This window comes from Pagrus major, chromosome 20 (assembly GCF_040436345.1).
Source record: "Pagrus major chromosome 20, Pma_NU_1.0".
Taxonomy (NCBI): domain Eukaryota; kingdom Metazoa; phylum Chordata; class Actinopteri; order Spariformes; family Sparidae; genus Pagrus; species Pagrus major.
Window position 1 is genome coordinate 21,963,448 of NC_133234.1, and position 22,835 is coordinate 21,986,282.

Consider the following 22,835-nt stretch of genomic DNA (forward strand, 5'->3'; position numbering starts at 1 on the left):
AAAGGTATTCCTGTAAATCAGGCCAAAAGGCGGTAGTATGGAAACAATCTGTAAAAACATGTTCAGTAGTTTCTCCCTCACAGTCACAAAAAGAGCATCTGTTGTTTACGTCAGGGAGAAACCAGAAATTGGCGAAAACAATTAGACTATTTAGATATTTCAAATTTACTCCTTTTAATTGGCAGACCTCTAAACTGTGTTTTGTTTGTTGATGATTGGTTGTACTGAGGGTGGACTGGAATTTTGAACTTGTATGGATTAAAAATTGGAGAAAAAAGAGAAGAAAAAAACACATGAAGCCAAAATGACTCAACTTCTTGGTGATAAAAATACCAGGATTTCTTTTGTGTCGTAGCCAGCAGAGTGTGCACACTGGAGACTTCTGCTGACCCAGCTGGCTAACTTCCAGGCTAACTTGAATGGGGATAAAATAATTTACTCGTGCAGCTCTTGACTTTCCAAATGTTATTGGACAGAATGGGTCAAATTATGACAAAATTATGATTATTTTTGTTGGGGTTTTACCGACACTTTTCACATTTCATTTAAGCTTATGGGAAAAAGAGTTAGCTGCACTTCTACTGTAAATTTCACCACAATAACTGTTTATAAACCAAAAACTTCCACACCGATTCAAATAAAATGACCTTGTTGCAATAATTATCAAGAAATTAGTGTCTCTGTCTTGAAACAAATAGAAAAAGGCAGGTTGCTGCACTGGAAATGAAGAAAAAGTGTGACCTTTAAGTCAGGTGACCATGATGTAGTCTGTTTATCAACAACAACACTGACACCAGCAGTTGGTCTCAGTTGAATATTCTGCTCCAGGCAAAGTACTTTATACGTCATAAACATATCTGGCATGATGAAAGTGAAAGTCAGGCATGAGCTCTGGTTTCGACAGTGTTTCCCTGCAGCCCAACAGTCAACCAGCAGGACTGGACTGACACATTGTGCTGACGGATCAAGGTCCGAGGAAGAAGCAGCAGCCGCACGACTCTCCTGTAAGCGACGAGGGATTTCCTGTTCACTATCACTTTTCTGCTGATCGTCGCTGCGGTGCACAGGAGCAGCAGGTCTGAGGAAGAACTTCCCTGTTTACTGAACCGGACCGACGACAGTCAGCTCTCAAGTTTCGGCGCAGAGGGGCGAGGTGATCTGCAGCTGCACGCAACAATGATCCCCAAGATTGGCCTGTGCTCCCAGTCTCTGCGGAACAACTGTGTTTTCTCCAGAGCTTTTAAAGTTTTACGCACACCGTGGACACGTCAGACAGGATTACCTGCAGCAAGTCGGTGAGTCTCACACACACAAACGCACGCGCGCACACACACATATGCATTAACCTGATGAACAAAGAGCATTGTTCAGTCGACATCAGTCATTTCCCTTTCACATTTGACTTAAACGCAAAGATGTTGTTGTTGTTTTTTAACTCTAAAGGCATTTCCCCCACCATTAATGTACATTTATCAAAAGTAAACCCTTTCCAGCTGATTGCTTTTTTTGTTTACTTCTTGATTACATAACAAAGATTACGCGCCTGCACAGAGAGATCATGTGTTTGTCATGGCACTGATGTTTTTTATTAGTCACATTCAGTATTGCACAATCTGCTCTAGGCCTGGTTATTGTGCAAACGTGTCGTTTAAAGCAAATCATTAAAATCGTAGTAAATATATATGTTCGTGTGGAAACTGCTGATATGAACCGTGGGAGGAAGGGGAGGAGACCTCAGCAACAACGCTGTGGTACTTCCCAGTGAGACACTTGGCTTTAGGGACAATGTATGTAAAAATACCACAACTGCATGGTTGTTTTTACTAGATTGAATTGTGCAGGTGTTCAGATTATTGTGTCCACCCCCTGCATTATTGTGATACCTTCAGCAATGAATGAATGCACTATATTAGTATTGAGTCCAGTGATGGAGAGTAACTAAGTACATTTACTCAAGTGCTGTGGCCTACTTAAATACAGTTTTGAGGTACTTATTTGAGTAGCCTTCAGTATTGTACTTTTTCTTCACTACATTCATTTTCTGAGTTTACAATTTTTTTTGCATGCTGCATCAGAGCCAACAGCTCATTTTTAAACAAATTATTTAAAAGATATATATATATATATATATATATATATATATATATATATATATATATATATCATCGGATAAGAAAATTCCAATACTCAGAAAAATGTTCCGAATGTTTATAGTTACTTTACAGATTTTTTTTAACCTATAATGACAAATATAATAAAATCCAACACATTGTTACTAACATTTTTGGCTTGTCACCCCTTGAAAAGGTGGCTGGATGAAGTCGTTGGTCCACCAAAGAGATTTCCCCTGTTTTAATTAAGAAGCAATCCCATAAAAGTAAAATTACCCATTGTTTATCAAAAAGCAAATATTAGAGAAAAGTCCAAAGATGAAAACTTATTTTTCTTCTTCTTTCCTGTCAAAGAAATTATCTCAAGACCCCTCAGGTTTATCTGGTGACCCTTTGGAGGGGTCTGACCCCTATGTTGGTAACCTCTGGACAGCAGCAAATTGCTGCTTACACAATGTTGTATCAGTATGAAAAATAGTAGGTAATGTATAATAATGTCAGATATTTTCATGCAGAAAGAGCACTTAGATGATAATATTTTGCTTTTACCTAAGTATTATTCTTAATGAACGACTTTTACTTGCAATGGATTAATTTTTTTAACATTGTTGCATAGGTACTATTACTCAGCAGGGATGTGGGATGAGACGAGCAAAAAAAAAAGGCCTGGAGTCAAACTTCAACCAAAGACTTGTAGTCGCATGATCTCGCTCGTTTAGTCGGGTCAGGAATGTTGAGGTCTACTGTAGTGGGTCACATCAGCAAGGCTGACAGCTGCGGCCAGGGCCCCAGACCCTGAGGGGCCCCTTCAGGGACCATGAAGATTACTTTGGCACTGTTATGTAATCTTGAGGTCCCGTCCCGAAGAGGTCAATTCACTTCAGCCCTGTCTTAGACTTCACAGAGCAAATTTCTTTTAACATGCAGTAGTTTGCTTTTCTTTTGGCATCATAAAGATACAAATGTTTGCAGTCCTGTTTCACCCTTATCTCCAACACAATAAAACGTCCCTGCACGATTGCATTAATGACTGTTGAACCTCTATCATTTCACTCATCACCTGTCAGTTCAGCAAACGATTAGTTGATAACAGTGTCGCAACAGTCAATCCGCCGCGCAGCATCTGATGATGGATGAGGTTTAAAGGGAATCACTGAGGTTGGAACAGTTTCAACCGGGAGGCTGTTTCAGAGTTTAGAGATCATGGCAGAAAAATACACAATCTTTGTTTGAAGTAGGACTGCTAGTAGAGGTACACAGAGTTACAATAACCAATGAATGAATTGTTAGTTAGAAAATGATGAAAATGGTTTAATCTCTGAAACATTATAAAGCAGACAAAAGTTGTCTTCTGACTCCTGTTTCCCTGCAGTGGCATTCATGTGGACTCCCCGCCCACCATCCCGGCTCTCACGACCAGCTATGCCCACGGCACGTCTTCCACAACCTTACTCCATTATACAGTGGGGGAGACCCTGCAGAGGGCTGTGGATCGCTGGCCTGACAAAGAGGCCATGGCCTTTCTAGAACAAGGAGTTCGCAAGACCTTTGCACAGTTTCAGCAGGATGTGAGTATACTGTATTGTGTCCAATGAATGTGCCTACCACCAACGCCAACTGATGACGATTAAAAAAAAGACCTCAACGGACCATTTTAAGAAAAAAATACATGTTAACATGCACAAGTCTTCACCATCTATGTTAAGAAGGTCAGAGTTCTTCCTGTACAAGAAACTTTTAGGTTGGTAGGTAATAACTTTGCACTGATTGAGTCCAAAATAAATAAATAAAATAGCCTCCTAGGTTAGCTGCATAGGGATCTACTTACGTGGCAACCAGCCAGTTTGCCTCCGTACACATTAGCCCCATTCACACTGCCGTTTGAGTGTGGGGATCCTAGCGTCTAGTATCAGAGGCGCAGCATTGGCGAACCAAATCGGCGTGAACGGATAAGCCGGCGGTGCGGAGCACAGGCGTGTCGATCTGACAGTCTGATAACTAAACAGGTCCTTCACTCAACAAAATAAAGAGAAATGTCCCACAACGCAACATTACAGGACCAAACAACAGTAACGTAGTAACTGGTAGATGTCTTTGGCAACTTATACGAGGAAAAAAATACAGCAGTTTGGTTGAGGATACACAGTTAATATGGATAATCATTTGTCAGACCCACAGAAGTAACACATTTACCCCTGGACTGTATTTGAACAGTGTTTTAGTGTAATACACGACTTGTTTTGAATGTTCACTCCTATTCTACATGTTAATTTACATCCATTTACAAGAGAACAGGTTTGTCTGTTCAACTTCCTCCCCTGTAATTGCTGCCTTATAGAGGCTAGTATAAAGGGTCACTGTAGCTTTAAATGAAACCCTTTTCACTTTCATTGTTTGTAATAGCAAGAAAAACACAGCTGTCACCAATTACAGTCATGACATGTGTTCCTTCTTAAGAGAAACCTGCATGTCCAGTCCTGTTTGCTCTGTAAACTTTCACCCAGTAACCTGAAGAAACAGTTCACGTGGAATCCAGGAGCGAGCCCTCATAAACTCAGAGCGATATCACAGGTTGATGTCGTTCACCCGACACAGAGATAAACCGCACATTATATTGAGATACAAGCTGTTCTTAACTGATAATAAACTCTGTGATAAACTCACCTGAGATCTGTACGCACTGAGAAAAACTGGGTTAAAGTTGACTCAGCGTGGGACCGATATCACCGACACAATACTGTCTTAATTCTACCCAGAAAACCACCCAACAGAAGGGCTATACTTTATCCTGTGTTGTATAATGACAAATAAATTACCTGGATAACATCACACTGTACAGCTGTCGGTGCTATATTAACCTCACACGGTGTCATTTTAACCCAGTTTTTTTTTTTTTAAGTGGGGTTGATTATTAATTTGCTGAATACAGCTTGTTCTTTTTATTCTGACCTTGAGATTTAAATCTGAAGATTTAGGTCGTTAATCTCCATTACGTCTGTAATGAATGAGTCTTTAGTTTTACATGGTAGAACTCATAACTTTTTTTAAGAAAAGGTCCATGCTATTGTTGATAGCATCACAGCAATTTTTACGTCCTCAGAAGCTTTGTTCGCCAAAATAGTTTGACTTTATAGGTCAACACCTGTCTGCGTGTGTTCTTAAAGTTAGAAATGTTATCTTCTTCAGCTCCGTTCAGCACAAACCTGATAAACCTATTTCTGTCTCTGTGATGTGTGCAGGTGGATCAAGCTTCAGCCGGGCTTCTGGCACTCGGACTGACGAAAGGAGACAGGCTCGGCATGTGGGGACCCAACACTTATGAATGGATCCTGTTCCAGTTTGCCACGGCCAAAGCTGGTATTATACTGGTGAGTCTAAGCTGCAGTGTGCACAGTACCAGCATGAGACATTACTGTTAGCTCTGAAAAATTGTGAGGAGCGTTTTTCAGTATTTTAACATTTTATAGACTAAATGAGTACTCGATTAATCCAAAAGATATGGACTGATGCATTATTGGTTTGGTCTTTTCATGGGATTGTCGACAGAAAAATATAGAATATCATCGCCTTATCATTTACCATACCATAGTTTTCCTGTTAAATGATTTCCTGATTTAAAAATGAAGAATTAAAAGATAATAAATACACATTTGTAAAAAAAAAAAGCGCACTAATATAAAGTGGAGGACAAAGGAGCACACAGCACCTTTCACTGAAATTATAATGGTGAAATCAGCCTTTCAGAGGGTCACTTTGTTCTTTATATATATTGTCTTTCAAGTCTTTTAACCCTTTAGTTTGTTTTCCATCATCATAATTATGTTTTCATGGTTTTCCCACTCTACAGGTGTCTGTGAATCCAGCGTACCAACTGCAGGAGGCTGAGTATGCATTGCGAAAGGTGGGTGACTTTTACATAACTGTTTTTACTGTTGTGACCACACAGAGACTGAATGACATTAAGGTTGTTCCTCTGCTTCTGTTTTCACAGGTTGGATGTAAGGCCATAGTGTGCCATTCACAGTTTAAGACTCAGAAGTACTGCGACATGCTGAGACAGATTTGTCCAGAGATCGAGTCGTGCAGCCCAGGAGACATCAAGAGCGCCAGGTACTGCTGCGTCACCTGTAATGTTATGGTCCTAACTTTTCACCATTAAGTTTTAAAGCACTGCAAAACACATAGAAATGTGCCAAATGTCTAATTTGATACATATTTTGTAGTGTGACAGAGGAGGTAAAAATTTACAGTCCAAAACAGTTAATAAGCTACAATAAAAAGCTCTTATTTTGGACCGTCCAGCTGTCAGTTCCCTCAAAGATCTGGGGTTTGTTTGTTAGTTGAACCGTTGCATAAAAGACTTAAAGTAAGGAGGAAAAAAACTAAAGGTACCTCTGACTCCCTTAACCTCAACATGGCAGAGTTTATGCTGATAAATAAAAATAAAAAAAAGAAATGAATACATTCAAAGAAGAGTTTTCCACGACCGGTCGAATGAAAAAATAAATGAATCGTTAGAAGATGTCACTCTCAGCCATATCACAGTTATTCTAACCTAAACAACCACATAAAGTAAGTTTTAAGTTAACTTTTAAGTGAAATGACTGTTGTTAGTGTTATTATATTATTTCCTGTAATTAGTGATCTCTTTTTTTGACAGAAAAGACAAGTCATCATATTTTTATGGCCTCAACATATCTTCTCAACTTATGTTTTACGGGATTCTGTGTATAAATCCCTCAGCCAAAGAGAAATTAAGCCTCATGTGTCATACACAAGGAGAAAATTTAAGTTTAAGTGTTTTGTGCACCCAGACCTGTCAGACAGCTTTCTATATGTCAAAGGTGGAAGTTTCACACAGATCGACTTTGTCCACTGATCATAACGACTCATGAAATGAATTGATTTAACCAAGAAATGTTACTGTATGAATGCTAGTGTGACTGTCTGGGCCTCGAATAGCTCTTCTTCTTCTCCATTGATGGTATGTGAAAAATGTCTTGGGTTTGTGCCACGCTGGGGGAACATGAACTCTCTAGCCTGTTTTACATGCAGAGAAAGATTCGTTCAGTTTGATTTAACAGGATACATTCATTGAAGGGAAACTCTCTACTTTAACATAAAGACACAAAGCTGTCTTACAGTGAAGCTTGAAGCTCCTTGGATACAAAGCATGACCCAGATTTGTTTAATGTGTTTTGTTTCCCCCTCAGACTGCCAGACCTCCGCTCTGTCATTGTTCTGGATAGTCGACAACCAGGAATGTTCCATTTTGAGGACGTGATGCAGGCAGGCAGCACCCAGTACGTCCAGCAACTTCAGGATCTGCAGAAAAAACTCTCCTGTGACGACCCGATAAACATCCAGTTCACTTCGGTAATCACTGCATATTTGCTTCTGACCTTAAGGGTTCAGCTATGTCAGCTGAAACATTCGAGTGTTAGGGTGTGGCAGGCTTTCTTCCTTTCTGACTGGATGTCCTGTTTTTCCCCCTCCTGGAGAAAAAAAGCTTACACACTGACAAAAGTAGTTTTTGTGGGTACATGATGAGACAATTTTAGAAGAAAAATGCCAAAATAACTAACGGCAAAGTAAACTATATACAATCTTAATTCCCCAAAAGTTGGGTGAACCTCGTCCCATCCTTGTTTGTGAACAGCTGAACATTTTGAGGATGCCTCTTTCATACCTGAGCACGATACTATCGCCTGTTAACCTTTGGAATGTTCCAAACAGGTTTATGGCGCCTTCAACAACTCCTTCTTCTTCTTCTTCGTCTTCGTCTTTTGTTGTCTATGACTGACAGAAACTTAATCAGAAACTCTTTTGATAATCAGTTACCCAGATATCACATCTTGCAGATCTTGTACATCTTGCAGATGTCGGCTCAGCAGACAGAAGGCGTAGTAAGGGGAGCGTATGCTAATTTGGAAGATGTTGTCGAGACGGACCAAGTGGCGACGTCTTGCCAACGTCTTCCCAATTAGGAAGCGCCAACCTTCACCAGTAAATCTCTTTCTGAGCTGTATTTACAAAGACTGGAACATCTGTTTATAAGATCACTGACTGTCCTTTGGCTTCACTGTGTTTAGAGAGCAATAACAGAAGCCTGTCAGAGTAACCTTCATGTACTGAATTAAACAATTTGAATGTCTTTCTAAATAAAGTCATTTATTTTTTTAACCAGGGCACAACTGGGGCTCCAAAGGGAGCTACCTTGTCTCATTTCAACATCGTCAACAATTCCTACACTGTTGGCAAAAGAGTGGGATACACCTGGAAGGTGAGTGTCAACCAGCATAAATGATCACCCACTATTTAGAGAGCTGAGAAGCTATAAAGTGAGTTTGGGGGATAACATACTTTTTAGGAAATGACTGAGCCTTAAATAAAAATTAAACTTAAAAGATTGTTTGTAAGAGATTTGAAAGATTTGTGCTTGTGACTGAGAGCCGCAATCTGGCTTCTTAATACATGTACAGCTTTGATTCAATAACCGATTCCTCCATCGGACTCCACAATTTTGACCATTTCATCTCCTGATTTGGTCCAACAGTCTGACACTCGTGTGTGTCTACCTGTGCCGTTGTACCACTGCTTCGGATCTGTGGGTGGTGGGATGTGTATGGCCATGCACGGCATCTCCCTGGTGTTTCCCTCTGCGGGGTACGATGGAAAGGCCAACTTAGCAGCTATGGAGAGTGAAAGGTAATATCAGTAACCTTGGACTGGTCCCTACATCTGGTGTGTTTCAAATAAGATTTTCAGTTTTTTTAGATATCATAAGGCTTCATAAATGTATGTCTATACCTTATTGAATTTTTTTTTTTTTAATTGTTTTCTTCAGACAGTCTTTTCTGTGGTCAAATAATATCTCAATTCTTAACAACTATGTAGAGTAGGTGTGTCTTTTTTTTAATCAAGTGATCCGACACCATCTAATCAACTTTTAGCATAAGTATGTACATAGATGTGTAATTTACCACAGAGGAGCTCAAAAATACACCTTGAAAATGCTTGAAAAGTGCTTGAATTTGACAGTGGAAAAGGTCCGGTAACCCTGGATTTGTGGGAAATGTGCTCAGAAGTCTGTACCCTGTAATACCCTGTAACAAAGGATTAAGTGTGCAAAGAATGTACAGTAATTACCACTAATTCTGGAACAGTATTGTGCCACGGGGGTTGAAGCTGTGCAGACTGTGTGGTTTTCACACATCTCACATTTCCTCAGCTCACATGTTGGAAAAATTCAACTGCAAAGTGCAAACGAAAAGCAGAGCAGAAGGAAAACTGCATAAAATAATCAGCATACTTATTGTACTTGGATAGAAATCCATTTCCTGCATCTGCAACTACTATCAGTTTCTTAAAATCATGCAAAGGACATGAACTATTGTGACACATCTGGCAGACTGTGAGAGCGTAGGGTCGAACATTGTGGGTGGATTCATTCGTAAATCTGCAGACTCTGTTAAGCATTAGTGTCACATCCTCTGACTCTTCCTGGGTGGGATCAAATGTCACATGTTGTTTTGTCGGTCAGGGAAAAGGAGAAGTTACTCATCTGCTTTTCACTATTCAGTCTTATTCAGTCCCTCCAGTGGTCAAATGATTTATAAGAAGCCAAGTTTGCAGTCTTTTATTTCTTTACAAAACAATATACTGTATTTATTTTTTAATTTTTTTAAATATAACCCCCCATTAGGATTACATAAAAAACATAATACAAATGCAAACTCGTCTCTGTGCATTGTGAAAAATGCCTTTTTTAAGCGTGTTTACCTCCGTTTAACCTGCATATACACTCTACATTTGGTGTAACGTGCTAATAGAAATGTTTTGAGTTTAAAATTAAAAATACAGACCAATAAAACCACAACAAAAACCAGATGTATGAAAATTTTGGCCACATTTTATCAGTGAAGATGCTCTGTTCATTCCTTAACTTTTCCCTCACAGGTGCACCTTCATCTACGGCACCCCCACCATGTATGTTGATATGATCAACCAACCAGACCTGGCTAAATATGACTTGTCATCTGTTGAAACAGGTGATTAAAAAATACCATTTTAATGCATTTTTCCCTGCTGATATCTTGCTTCTCCTGGATTCGAGTTGATTTCACAGGTTGCGTGCTCCTCGGTTTGTTTTTGTGCTGTAGGCATCATGGCTGGTTCCCCCTGTCCTCCAGAAGTTGTGAAGCAGGTCATCTCTGTAATGGGCATCAAGGGAATCACAGTGAGTGGATCTTACAAATACAACCCAAATATGAGTATTTTTAAATCGTCATTATCACATCAAACGACTGATCAAAAATCGGCTTTAGTTTACAGAGTGATTTAATGATGCGATTCAGGTTTCACACACTAGGGAGAGACAGATCCTTAGAGAAAAGACTGTAGACTCGGAGCAGGAGTATCAGTGCTTCCCAACCTCTCTCCTTAAGGGACTCTTTTCTGTCATTGAGTAAAGTGACATATTTTGTGGATATTTCATTTTATATTCAGTGAATTACAATAACAGTCCAGAGCAACTGATAAACTGTACAATTAACCCAAATATTAAGCAAAATAACTGCAGAAGGTTTGTATAAAACAAGTTTTTTTACAATTGTCTGTCAGTAGTTTATAAACAGTCATTCATAATAATTGGCTTCTTTTTGGACAAATTCAGTGTTTTCTTGACCTGACCGTTGTTTGATTAGCATGCTCTCCGAATGCAAGACACGGCTCGGCAACATTTTATCATAACCATTATTAATAAATGGTAAAAATCATAGTTCATAAACTTTAGTTTATAGTAATTGTTACTAGTAATATAAACAATTAAATGCTTTATTTACCATTAAGCAATTGTAAAGGTTTATAAACATCAATTACAACTTTATAATGGCCATCCATACAATGTTTATACGTAAACTACAACCAATTACAAAGTATTTTAAACTTCAGTCACAACTTTACAATAAACAACTGCTTAATAAATGGTTTATACTATAAACTTACCATTTATCAAAAATTGTTATTATAAAGTGTTCCTTGCTGATCGAGAGAGTGGAGGCTCTGTATCTTGTGTCTATAGTTAAAATTGCATCTCAATGACATCTAAACTTTTAAAATAACAATTTCTTTTTCTGCAGACATCTTTTTAAAAACCTTGAACACGTATTTTAGACAACAACAGAAGGCTTCATTGTGTAAAATGTTTATTGGATGTGAGCTTTTGTTACCACTTCCAAAAGTCCAGGAAATATAGAGATATTGAATAAACATAAGAGATGCATAAAGTCAACAAGCTAGTGACCCTTATAGCTGGTGTGCAAGAAACGGTTCTTCCAGTTGAAGTATTAATAAAATAATAAGTACGGTACAAATAATTTGTATTTAGTAAAGACACAATGACTCTTTATAACATATTCAACTTTCCTTGAATTCTTATTTGTGTACATTCTTAGCAAAAATGAGCTAAATCCAGTTTTATAGATCTTTGTGATGTTAAAATACCTTCATACAGGGAAAAATGGCACCAAAAGACAAATACAGCTTGGACATTGTATGCATATTAATCCACCTGTTAATCTCACCCACATCTTCAAAGTCTTATTGTCTCTTGAATCTCTTGGATAAACAGGTCTTCAGTCGCTGTGTCCTTCTCGTCGTCACTTTAACTTTCTTGGATGTTTTCACAAAATAGAAAACAGGGTAAAGGGTTTTTGTTTTTTTTACAGATAACAACCAAAATAAAGGAGCATCATATATTTTAGACACTTCATTTCCACTTTGTTAATGGATCAAATGATTGTGTAATGTAAAAAATAACACTTAGATAAATACAGGATGATGCTGCCGCTCAACTGAGCTTTTTAGCCTCTTTCAGCTTGTTTAGCATGATCTAGCTTTAATAGTTTGAAGTTTTTGGGAAGAATGAGTATTTGCTTTCTCATCAAGAGTTAGATGAGAATATTGATGCCAGATTAGTCTGACTTTAGGGATGACGACTATTGGTATAAGCCAGCCATTGGAAACAGCTACAGGAAACAACAAGCTAAGCTAAGACATTAGAGGGGCATCAGTCTTCTTGTCTTACTCTCTGTAATAAAGCAAATAAGCATATTTCCCAAAATGTAGAACATTTATATTTAAGCTCATCTGATTGGACTCCACGTTATTTTAATGCTAAACAAGACAGTGAAACTTTTTTGTATTTCTTTTTTTCGTATCCTGTTCTCTGAGGTACTGAATGCACCAGAAAAAGACAACACAACCCCTTTAATACTTTTTTTTTAGCCTGGCATTTACTCAAACGCATCCTTTGTTTTGGTGTTCACCTGAACATTTCCACTTCATACTTAAGTCTTCATCTTTGATATAAATGAATGAAAATGAAAGTTCTGTAAAGCTCTTCATGTGTTTGTGTGTGAGAGAAACAGACAGAGAGCATGTGTATCTACGTTTGTCTGTGTTTACACTAGTGACAACGTTTGGCAGACGAATAGATGGACAGTCTTGAAGTAGAACGAGTTAGCATTGCTTTCGTTGCATGTGCAGCCGGTCACCGGGACAGGCTCCTCCTCGGCGTCTCCTGTGGAAAAGACACAAAATCAGCAGCCAAATTAAACAGTCTGCCCTCCAACCAGAGACCCCATGACCTGGACTCAGTGTACTGGACCCCAGGGCCAACATGGAAAAGTTCAGACGGGGACGCAGGGGTGGACCGAGAGTTCTTGCGGTCAGGAAGAGAGAAGTGAAAAACAAAATCATGCAAAGCCAACTCTTCAGCCAGTCCAAAACCAACTTAAACCTCATGTGGTAAAGCCTGAATTTAGTGTTGCATTGTACAGAAATCCAGCTGAAAACCCCTTAAATGAGACCATCAAAGGAGGGCTGTGATTTTAGGCTTGAATAGAGGTCATAATGAGGAACAAAACTGCACCTCAGGTATTTGCAAAGGTAGTGATCAGTGAGGGTGTGACTTGAAAACATTTAATTATGAAATTAAAGGGTGAGGGTTCAGAAAGGTCAAGTGTCTCCAGTTACTTATTTGGATCATAGATTTTCAGAAGAAAGCTCAAATCTTACTGATTTATGAGTAACATCTGCAAAGCCTCTATATGCAAGATTTGAAGATTTGTCTTTGGCGACTCCTAGTGGTAGACTGCAATAGATATACTATAGATTATAGATATACTTTTTAATCTGCTGGGTTGGATCTGGCCCAAACTTGGGTCGGATCTGGTATACTCGGTTCACTCTTGACTGACATGTGGCCATGCTATGGCCTGCTTGTGGCGAAGATCTGTCAAACAGGAGTGGACCGCCCAAGTACCATCATTCCATGTGGTGCATGGGCCGGATGGATGTGCCTGGTGTGGGCCAGATCTGGACCACAACAGTTTTACTATCCTGGAGGTCAGAAAAAGGCAAGGCAGTTACAGAATCTTGCTTAAGGTTCATCAGCACTGCCTCGTTTGATTTTATTCTTTGATCAGGTAATGTCAGTTTCTATGATTTTTCTAGATAATTGATCCGATTCGGGATTGTTTTTTCTTGTCATGCCCTCGGCTCGTTCGGTGGCAGATACCTGTACAGCTGTGTTCGGACGAGTTCCCTTTTTGGTTCTCTTTTGCTTCCCCCGGCAGCCAATGAAGGCGGTGCTGTCCCTGACTTGTTTTCCTTTCTGCTGAGGTGGAGAAGCACACACTGCGTCTGGACGATTGCGGGTGGAGTCCATCCACCTGCGGGCAGAAACCAAAAGATAAGGAGCAGTCAGGGAGTTCGTGCTGGCTACTTGGTCAGAGGGTTGGATTGTAGACAAAGAGTATGGCTGGTTGTGTGAAGATGAAACGATACACAGCCTGTTAGGTGATGATAAACCTCAGTTTCACCCTGTTTTTGTAGCTAAGCTAGCAGCAAGGCTCTATGGCGCTCAGTTGTCCTCTGACTTTCTTCTGCAACTGCAGGTTGGCATTTTTTGTTTGAAGTGAAGTCTACATACAACTACTACTGGTTGGATTGCCATAAAGTTTGGCATATATATTCAGGTGAGTCTCTTACTTGCGCAGTGGAGCTAGCTGGCATGTGCAGCTCCATGGGTTGTTGGAGAGGGTGAGGTTGGTGATGGCGCCGAAATCGAAGCCTCTGGGAAGCAACTTCAGCTTGTTGTTGTCCAGGTGCAGTGACTTGACCGCCGTCACGCCAGTAAACGCACCATCAGCGAACTGGAAAAAGGAAAAGCCAAACATGAGTTTTGTTTTTGGGGGTAAATGGCTGCATTTATTTAGCACTTTTATCCAAAGCGCCTTTTCATCTCATTCACACACACCAGTGGCAGTAAGCTACCATGCAAGGCGCTGGCCTGACCACCTCTCACACCCATCCTTGTGTCCCTGCAAGAGAAGGCAGACAGATGGACAGCGAGGGAATCTCGCCAGTGTTCCTCTGTCGTGAAAGCCTCCTCTCATCCTTCCTTTTGCACCAACACTTATGTAAACACTGACAGTCACTGCCCTCCTTTTCACCACCCCTACTTCATATGCATCTGCGAGGGCGCTAAAAGCTTCAGAGAGGTGCTAGATGAACCCATCAATGTCATGTCAAGTTGTGTCTCCTTCAGGAGGAAGAGGAGGGCGGATGGGAGAGGAGCTTGGCTTTGAAGAGTCGTTTTATGTGAGTGTGGAGGAGATGAAGCTGTTTGGAAATTTCCACTGTAGAGCAACAAGTAGCCGAGGGTATTTAGAAGCAATGGAAGATGGATGACTTCCAGCATGGCCGAGGTGTTTTCACTCTTTCTGTCGTCTCCCTCTTTGGGCCACTCCTTTGCCAGGAAAGGCTTGCAAAGGGTCCAATTGTCCATTCAACCGGGGCGACGGCAAGCTAAAAATACTCCTCTTCATGCACTGTGGAACACCCTGCCTCTGTTTACCTGTCTCCTAACCCCTCCTGACCTGTTTACAAGACCCTCCCAGTGAGTAGAAAACACACCTTGCTGAAAATAACACTTGTGTAATAATTAGACTCAGACATGCTTGGCTGAGGTCCAGCAAACAAAAACACTCTAAAAATACCCGAATTTGGCTGGAAAATGGTTTAATCTCCCCGGCCGCTCTGGCCGTCTCCTGCTGCTTCCACCTGGCTCTCACACAGTCGCAGCGTGAGAAGGTTGTTATTTTACAGTTTCCCCCTCTGGGATGCCTCCATACTGCGGCACAGGTACACTCAAATATTGGATTAACCCTAAGTATGAAGCAAATGTGCACTCAGGAATGTCTGAAAAGTAGTGTGGTGCAGCATAGAGCTCGTACTGTACACACTCACACTGGAGCAGTGTGAGATCTACATGAAGAGAAGGATGACTTACAGACTGATGTGAAAACATCTGTCTCATGTCTGACATCTGAACATCATTCCTTAAATTTCTATTGATGAAGACTGAAGTCCTGGATTAGGGTTACAAGCCAGACCTTCATGTTTATGGACTTATTAGTCATGTAAAATGGAGTAAGGCCACAACTAACGATCGTTTTCATGTCTATTAATCTGTTGATTATTTTCAGGATTAGTCTATAAAAAAAAAGGAAAAATGCTCATCAAGTAACATCTTTAAAAATATCTTTCTCATGAATATAATATATATATATAACATGAATATAATATATATATATAACATTTATAACAGTTAACAACTTAACTGCCTATTGGAAGATGCTGCTCGTTTTAGTACGTGTGCATCATGAAGAATAATACACATCTGCGTTCAAAAGACCGAAAATGCTGCACTGAGACAGACGGGGATGAAGCAGGAACACATAAACCGACCACTGCGTACTGTAGATTTAGCCACAAAATGTATGTAAATGGTGGTTGGTTATGTAATGAGTGTTGGCTGTGGACGAGGGGGCGAGGCCATACATGTAAATACGCTGATGAAATATAGTCGAGTCAGACCAAAACAAACAAACAAATATGAAGACAGACAAACACAGTACAGTATCGAGCCTTTTTAAAACTTGTCATTCTGTCCTTTTTTGTACAATTTTAATGAATTAAACCACTTGCATCTTGTTCTTTTGGTAGATCTTTCTTGAAACACTTTTGTATACTGTATTCCTGCTCTTTCTATATCTTTTCCTTTTTATACACTTAATTGCAAACCTTTTCCTGCTATTACACTGGTTTATTTTCTTTTTATATGATACTTTTTAACTATTTTCTGTCTCCGTCAAAGAACTTCACACAAGTGTACTTGTACAACCAGAGTTATTCTAGCATTTCCTTCTTTCTGAAAAGCAGTTGTATACATTTAGAATACACATGTAATGTAATTATGATGTCCTTTATGGAGTTCAATAGTTTTTAACAGTGAAATCAGTTAATCGTTGCTTCCCTCATGTCTACATTTTAGGCGTTGAACATTAAAATCATGCTCAATCTGTTGACTGACTAAAAAAAACAAACACTGACCTTCTCCAGACCCATGTTGTCCAGCTCTAGTTTTTCCATGTATCGCCCGAAGCTCTGGAAAGCGTTCTCAGGGATGATCCTCATGGGGTTTTTCCCCAGCGTGAGTTCCTCCACCACTCTCAGTTTGCTCATGGCTGCACCGGGGTAGGTGGACATCTTGTTCTTGTCCAGGTGGAGGATAGCGATGTTCTCCACGTCGTCCAGAGAGCCCGGCTGCAGGGTCGTCAGCTCGTTCCCGCTCATGTGCAGCCAGCGCAAGTCTTTGGCGCCCTGAAAAGTCCCCGGCCGCAGCTCCCGCAGCTTGTTGTTGTTGAGCTGCAGAATAAAGAGGTTGATCATGGGGGAGAAGATGCCTTTGGGCAGGTCGCTGATCTGGTTCCCGTCTAGGTAGAGGTAGGTGAGCTCGGTGAGGTCGTCAAAGGCGCCGGGCTTGATGCTGCTGATCTCATTGTTGGACAGGTAGAGGTAGATGAGCTTCTTCAGCCCCTTGAAGGCCTGGGATCCGATCTCTTTGAGCTGGCAGTGCTGCATGTGCAGAGAGATGAGCCCTTTGCTTTCAGTGAAGGCGCCTGTGGGGATGTTACCCAGGTTGTTCCTCTGCAGGTTCAGCAGGCGGGTGACTTCCGACACCCGGGGGATCTTCTTCAGCCCGACGCTGTCGCAGATGACGTGCTGCAGGTCACCGTGGCAGTGGCACAGGCTGGGGCACTGACTCGGGGCTCCCCGCACCGCGGGGCCCAGGACCAGGAGGCAGGTCCCCAGCAACAACCAGCTCACACAGCGCATGCTGACAAAAATATCAGTTAGTCCGCTGAAGAAGAAGCAGAAAAATCCTGTCAAAAGCCTCACAGAGAAGAACTCTAAAGAAGAAAGTCAAGAGGTTGAGCTGAAGTGTATTTGTGTGTGTTGAGAGAGAGAGAGAGAAGGAGTGAAAAGGTGAGTGACTGAGCAAAGGTGGGCCGAGACATTCACTTTGAGAGGAGGATGGCCAGTCAACAGAACACACAGCTCTATTTATAACATTTACTTGGGGAAAAAAATGAGGAGGGCTTGCCAGGGTGTTAGAGCGAGAGGTTTGCAAGAGGAAGTCAAGTGTCTGTGAGAATTTAACCCTAAATGAGCAGGAAGACGACGCAGCGGGAGAACTCAGCCTCTTTGCTGCTTTGAACATAAACGAAGGACTGATGTTGTGACAGTCGACTTGCTGCTGCAAACAAATCATAAGAGAAAAGCTGCATGTTCTGTCCTTTATATGTCTGACAGGTGAATGTTTAACAACGTGGCATGAGGTGAGGTTCGATCCATGCACGCTCCCAGACGTCTCTATTGTTTTTCAGTCTGCGGTGGCAGGAAAAGGAGCCACTCCTGCATGTGAAGCTGTTTTATAACCTATAATAGTCTCCAGATGGCTGGCAAGAAGCGAGATGCTGTTTCAAGTCCTAACAATCATAACAAAGACACCTACAAAGGAAAGTTTGAGATACCACTTTACATTCCTGTGTGCATACTTTCCATAGAAATGGAGCGTGGTGTTATGTAATGGTCCTCTTACAGTTAAATTTGAGTTGGTATAGTAATTGTGGCTCTCTGGTTTCTTAAGTTAGCACGAGAACAAAGGTTTGTTTGTGGTGTTCGTTACACCTGCTTTTAATAATAAAGGGAGGGTTTAGAGAAAGTGCAGCAGTACTTTGTTGACTGGCTCGGGTCAGTGGATGGTTTGGCTTCAGATGGATGGATCCACCCAGGTTACCTGGAATCTAGAGTTTACTTAACAAATCTGACATTTTATTGGGAATATCGTCTCCTCCCTGATTTTTCCAGGTGAAGTTCTCACTCGCAGGTCCTATTTGTCCAGAAGTCTCTCTCCTGCCGATTGTATTTGCACCTTTGAGCACCAAAGTATATTTAATCTGGCTCTTTCCTCCTCAAGATTTTCTTATTTCTATCAAGATATTTTTATGACCTCGTCTGTCTCTGAATGTAAAATCTGAATCAAAGTGACTCTATTAAAAAAATATAATGAGGGATGAAGCACTTTATTTCCCTCTGCAGTGTTGTGGAGGACAAATCTCCCAAAACAGTAATACAGAAACTTGTAGTAAATACACTCGGATGAATCCATGCTTTGTCCGTCACCACGACCCCTGCACCAGCCCATCCTCCATCTTTCTCTCTGTTCATAACGTGCTGTTTGTGTGATCCACAGATCGGATACGGAACCACAGAGAACAGCCCTGTGACCTTCTGCGCTGACCCGGCAGACAACCTGGAGAGGAAGTCAGAGACAGTAGGCTTCCTCATGGACCACTTAGAGGTACCTCAAAACATGCTGCTCAGTATGAAAAACACAAAGACGCTGAAGATAGATGTTAATACTTAATAAATACTGTGTAGTTCATCTGCAAACATTATGTGGATGGCCGTTATAAAGTTAAATGTCGGATGTTCAAACTACATTATAGAATTATGTGTTTCTTTAAAGTCTGATAATTTAAAATGCTAATTGAAAGGTTTAAAAATATGAATTAACTGCTCCACAGGCTAAAATAGTGAACCCGACCACAGGACAGGTGCTTCCTCTGGGGGAGATGGGGGAGATTATGATCCGAGGCTACTGTGTGATGTTGGGGTACTGGGGGGATCAGGACAAAACAAACGAGTGCATCACTGAAAGTGGCTGGTACAAAACTGGGTGAGTGGAGGCCGAACTTTAAACACAACAGAACAGAAAAACATCAACTAGTATACTTAATAAAAAAGATTTAGACAACCACTTGAAAATATGTAAATGCTGGCGTTTATGTTTCCCGCAGAGACATCGGCAGCATGGACGCGTATGCCTACTGCAAGATCGACGGCAGGATTAAAGACATGATCATCAGAGGAGGAGAGAACATTTACCCAGCCGAGATCGAACAGTTCCTGCACACACACCCCAAAATCAAGGAGGCACAGGTGAGCTCAGACAGTAAGCGCTAAGAGAGTGCTATCATAACCATTTTCTATATTTATATTTGTGGAGAAAACAAGGACTGTTTCTCTTGCCGCAGAGCTACATGTTGTGTTGTTTCTGTTTGTCAGGTGGTCGGAGTTCAGGACGCCCGTTTGGGTGAAGAGGTCTGTGCCTGCATCAAACTGGTGGACGGACAGGAGTGCACTGCAGAGGAAATCAAAGCTTACTGCAAGGGCCAGGTGAGGCGCAACTCACTTTAAATGGTCAATAGTGAGCTGGAATTATCTGCTACTGAGAACGTCTCTGCTCACTGTCTTCTCCTGCTCCTCCCAGATTTCTCACTTCAAGATCCCTCGTTACGTACTTTTTGTCACCAGCTATCCGCTCACCATCACTGGAAAGGTAATTTCTCAAATCCAAAGCTCACATATTCCTGTAAAAGTATAAATGACAGACAAATAAGGTTTATTATACTGCGTTTATGAGAATTAAGATTTAGCTAAGGTTGCAAGACAATACATATTCACTGTACGACATTATCAAAAAACAGATTTCACAAGATTAAGACACATCAGTTGTTTGTGTTGCACTCTGCAGCACGCTCTCTTATATAACTTGGTATTGAATTCCTAAATTCGTCCCCTCTGATTCTTGTGTTTTTCTTATGTTTTAACGACTGTGGACATGGCGCTGTGTTTGAACAGACCTGCCCTGAATGCCCTCAGACAGGAGGGAAAGGGAGCTATTAGCTTGTCTGCACGCACAGAAGGGCGGCGGACCTCACCTCAAAGCAGCGTATCAGATAAAACCAGCCCCTTGATCTGAGACTGCTTCAGTTCATTTAACTTTATTTTTACCAGGATAATCCACCCAGTATTAACAGTTCCAGCGAGTCCTGGGTACAAACTGGACTCATTTTAATGCCTGTAGGATGGTTGATTATAGATTGTGACCATGTCCTGTTGCTGCAGGCTGCTCTGGAAGGCCCATGCTGGAAACTAAGTGAAACAAAGACAGAAGAAAACAAAAACAAAATAAAACCTAATGAAAATTACAAAACTACAGTATAATAACTCTGCTGGGGTTTCCAGGTGATGTGGATCCCACCTCTGAACATCTGATTGTCTTGGCTTAGCATTATTAGTTGCAACCCTAAATTTTAATTTGCCGTATCAAGATATAATAATTTTCTGTAAATTTAGTGAAGAAAACTGATTGTGAGAAAGATTGTTACTGGCTAATCTAGTGAGTTCAGTACCTGACAAGTCAAAGTACTGCAAAATTCTGTAAATCATTAAACCTCAAAAACCCTGCTGCCACAAAAACCCTACGACTGATCCATCATTACAGCTGCAGGTTGTTTGGACAAACATTGTGCAAACCCACAGAAAGTTATTTTAAATTTGAAACAAAATCCCAACTTTCCAGAAATTCAAATTTGCCAGGTTGAACTGTGGGAAAATGTATTAAATGATGCACAAGACATCTTGGCTGGTTAGATGTAACATAGCATGGTGCAGCTGTAATGATGTGTTCAAACAAATGTTTACAATATAAAAAAAAGTCATCTTAACATCATTTTTCAAACAGTAACACTGCAAGGGTTCAAAAGGTTTTTGATTTATTTTTAAGCCGCAATGATCCAATGGAAGGTAAATGGAGAGAAGGTAGTGGGTTACCTTCCATTCACAGTGTTTATTGTCTTATTGTTGAACCCAAACATGACGTTTTTGTTTCTTTTTCTCAGATCCAGAAGCACAAACTACGCACAGAGGCTGAGAAGCTGCTGGGACTGGAGAAAGGAAAATGAGAGGGCTGCCTACTTCATGCATAAAGATAATTCTGAAACGGTATATCATGCACCAATGCCAACTGGTGGTGCACACCCACCATCAGAACATCTTAAAACATCTTGAGAAATAATAGCAGATGGATGAAGATGTGTGATGGGTGGGTGCTGAGCCAAACGGCTGTCTGTAGCCTCCTGTAACCAAATGTTAAAGGGCTCAGTGTAGTCATGTTATGTATTTTTCTTACTGTCAACAAATCAAACCAAAATGAATTAATAAAACAACAATGAATTTATATTATTATCTGTCTAGCTAAAAACATTAAACACTGTTGCACTCTTTGACATTTTCCTTTAAGATTATCAACAAAATAAAAGATTTAATCAGAATGCATTCAAAATGTATTAATTTGTAATTTTAGATTCCTATGTAAAGAAACCTAGTTTACTACTCCAAGCAAGTAGACTGACCCATAGTAACGACCTAGCAACAGAGACGATTACTAGTCCATGTTGAGCTAGCCAGCCAACTTAAGCTGTCTCTGATGCTTTCTAGAGATAGTGAGAACTTCTTCCTCTTGTCCTGCAGTCGTGTCTCACTTGAACTATTGGCTACACTGCCCCCCATAACTACTGGAGGTACTGCTTTGTTGGTCTGTATCCGTAAGTTTCCAAAAAGTACGGACAGAAGACTCCGTCCATATCCAACGTTGAGCATAAATGAGCCTTTAGTGCGACGTCATGGTGATTCAGTCTCTAATGTAGTTTATTTTTACTTAGTCCCATATACATCGACCTGCTGCTGTAAATATTCACTGGAGCACCAAATGTGTGTTAATCCGCAGCTGAAAATAGTCCCCAACAAATGCACAATTTTTTCCTGTTTGAGTAATGTTTGGTAAAAAAACAGTGCCCACATGTTTAAGGAAGTTACTTATTTATAAACTTTTTTATAAAAATTAATCCATATATTTGTGAGCGGTTTTCGAATGTTAATATCTTCAGGGGCCACAGACAGAGTAGGGATGTTGGAAAGTATTTGAGATATTTTTATATAACACATTTTGGTCTTTTCATGGGATTTGTTGACAGTTTCACAAATACAAAATATCAGCAGCTTTACCCTTTAACATCCTCCTTTATAATAATGTAGGTGTAACAGAAATGTGATCTGAGTGAGTCTCGTAAGGTGGCTGAGCTAAACATTCAGTGTGCTGTTGCAGGTTGCAGTACTTGGATGTTGAAAAAAAGCCAGAACAATCTTTTTTACATCAACTTGAAATAAACTTTGTACCACATTATTAAAACCAGGCCTGGGTGTTTCTCTCTTTACGGGAAGAATGAAGGTATTTTTATTGATCTCGGCGGCAGGTGCACGCCTTTTAAGCCCTCGGAATGCCATTCAGAAAAAAATACACACTTTAACACACACACTCTGATTGAAAATGAGAACTTTGCAGCGTTTAAATTGAGCGAATATCACAGGCACACATTCAAAAGCTGTAAAGAATTTCCTCTGGAG

The 22,835-nt window shown here is 40.6% G+C and overlaps 2 protein-coding genes across 2 annotated transcripts; one reads left to right on the forward strand and one right to left on the reverse strand.

The window, feature by feature from the left end:
* The first annotated feature begins 928 nt into the window (after positions 1-928).
* acsf2 (acyl-CoA synthetase family member 2) lies at positions 929-22,623 on the forward strand. Its single transcript, XM_073489568.1, has 16 exons — positions 929-1,295; positions 3,484-3,679; positions 5,351-5,479; positions 5,959-6,012; positions 6,103-6,221; positions 7,325-7,487; positions 8,299-8,394; positions 8,668-8,819; positions 10,071-10,162; positions 10,274-10,350; positions 18,778-18,885; positions 19,112-19,263; positions 19,385-19,526; positions 19,653-19,763; positions 19,858-19,926; positions 21,272-22,623. Exons 1-16 carry the CDS (start codon positions 1,177-1,179, stop codon positions 21,332-21,334), a joined length of 1,842 nt encoding a protein of 613 aa, XP_073345669.1. The 5' UTR covers positions 929-1,176; the 3' UTR covers positions 21,335-22,623.
* Positions 12,623-17,357, reverse strand: chad (chondroadherin). The gene is made up of 4 exons (XM_073489572.1): positions 16,572-17,357; positions 14,166-14,329; positions 13,693-13,846; positions 12,623-12,693 (listed from the first exon to the last, which is right to left on the reverse strand). Exons 1-4 carry the CDS (start codon positions 17,355-17,357, stop codon positions 12,664-12,666), a joined length of 1,134 nt encoding a protein of 377 aa, XP_073345673.1. The 3' UTR covers positions 12,623-12,663.
* Positions 22,624-22,835: the final 212 nt, after the last annotated feature.

Excerpts from the sequence above, each read along its gene's own strand:
- acsf2 (XM_073489568.1), top strand. The coding sequence starts at position 1,177 with ATGATCCCCAAGATTGGCCTGTGCTCCCAGTCTCTGCGGAACAACTGT. Across the intron at positions 18,886-19,111 it reads TCCTCATGGACCACTTAGAG|GCTAAAATAGTGAACCCGAC; the intron begins GTACCTCAAAAC and ends ACTGCTCCACAG. Across the intron at positions 19,764-19,857 it reads AAGCTTACTGCAAGGGCCAG|ATTTCTCACTTCAAGATCCC; the intron begins GTGAGGCGCAAC and ends TGCTCCTCCCAG.
- chad (XM_073489572.1), bottom strand. The coding sequence starts at position 17,357 with ATGCGCTGTGTGAGCTGGTTGTTGCTGGGGACCTGCCTCCTGGTCCTG. Across the intron at positions 14,330-16,571 it reads ACAACATGGGTCTGGAGAAG|TTCGCTGATGGTGCGTTTAC; the intron begins GTCAGTGTTTGT and ends TCCTTTTTCCAG. Across the intron at positions 12,694-13,692 it reads GTCCGAACACAGCTGTACAG|GAGACGCCGAGGAGGAGCCT; the intron begins GTATCTGCCACC and ends TCTTTTCCACAG.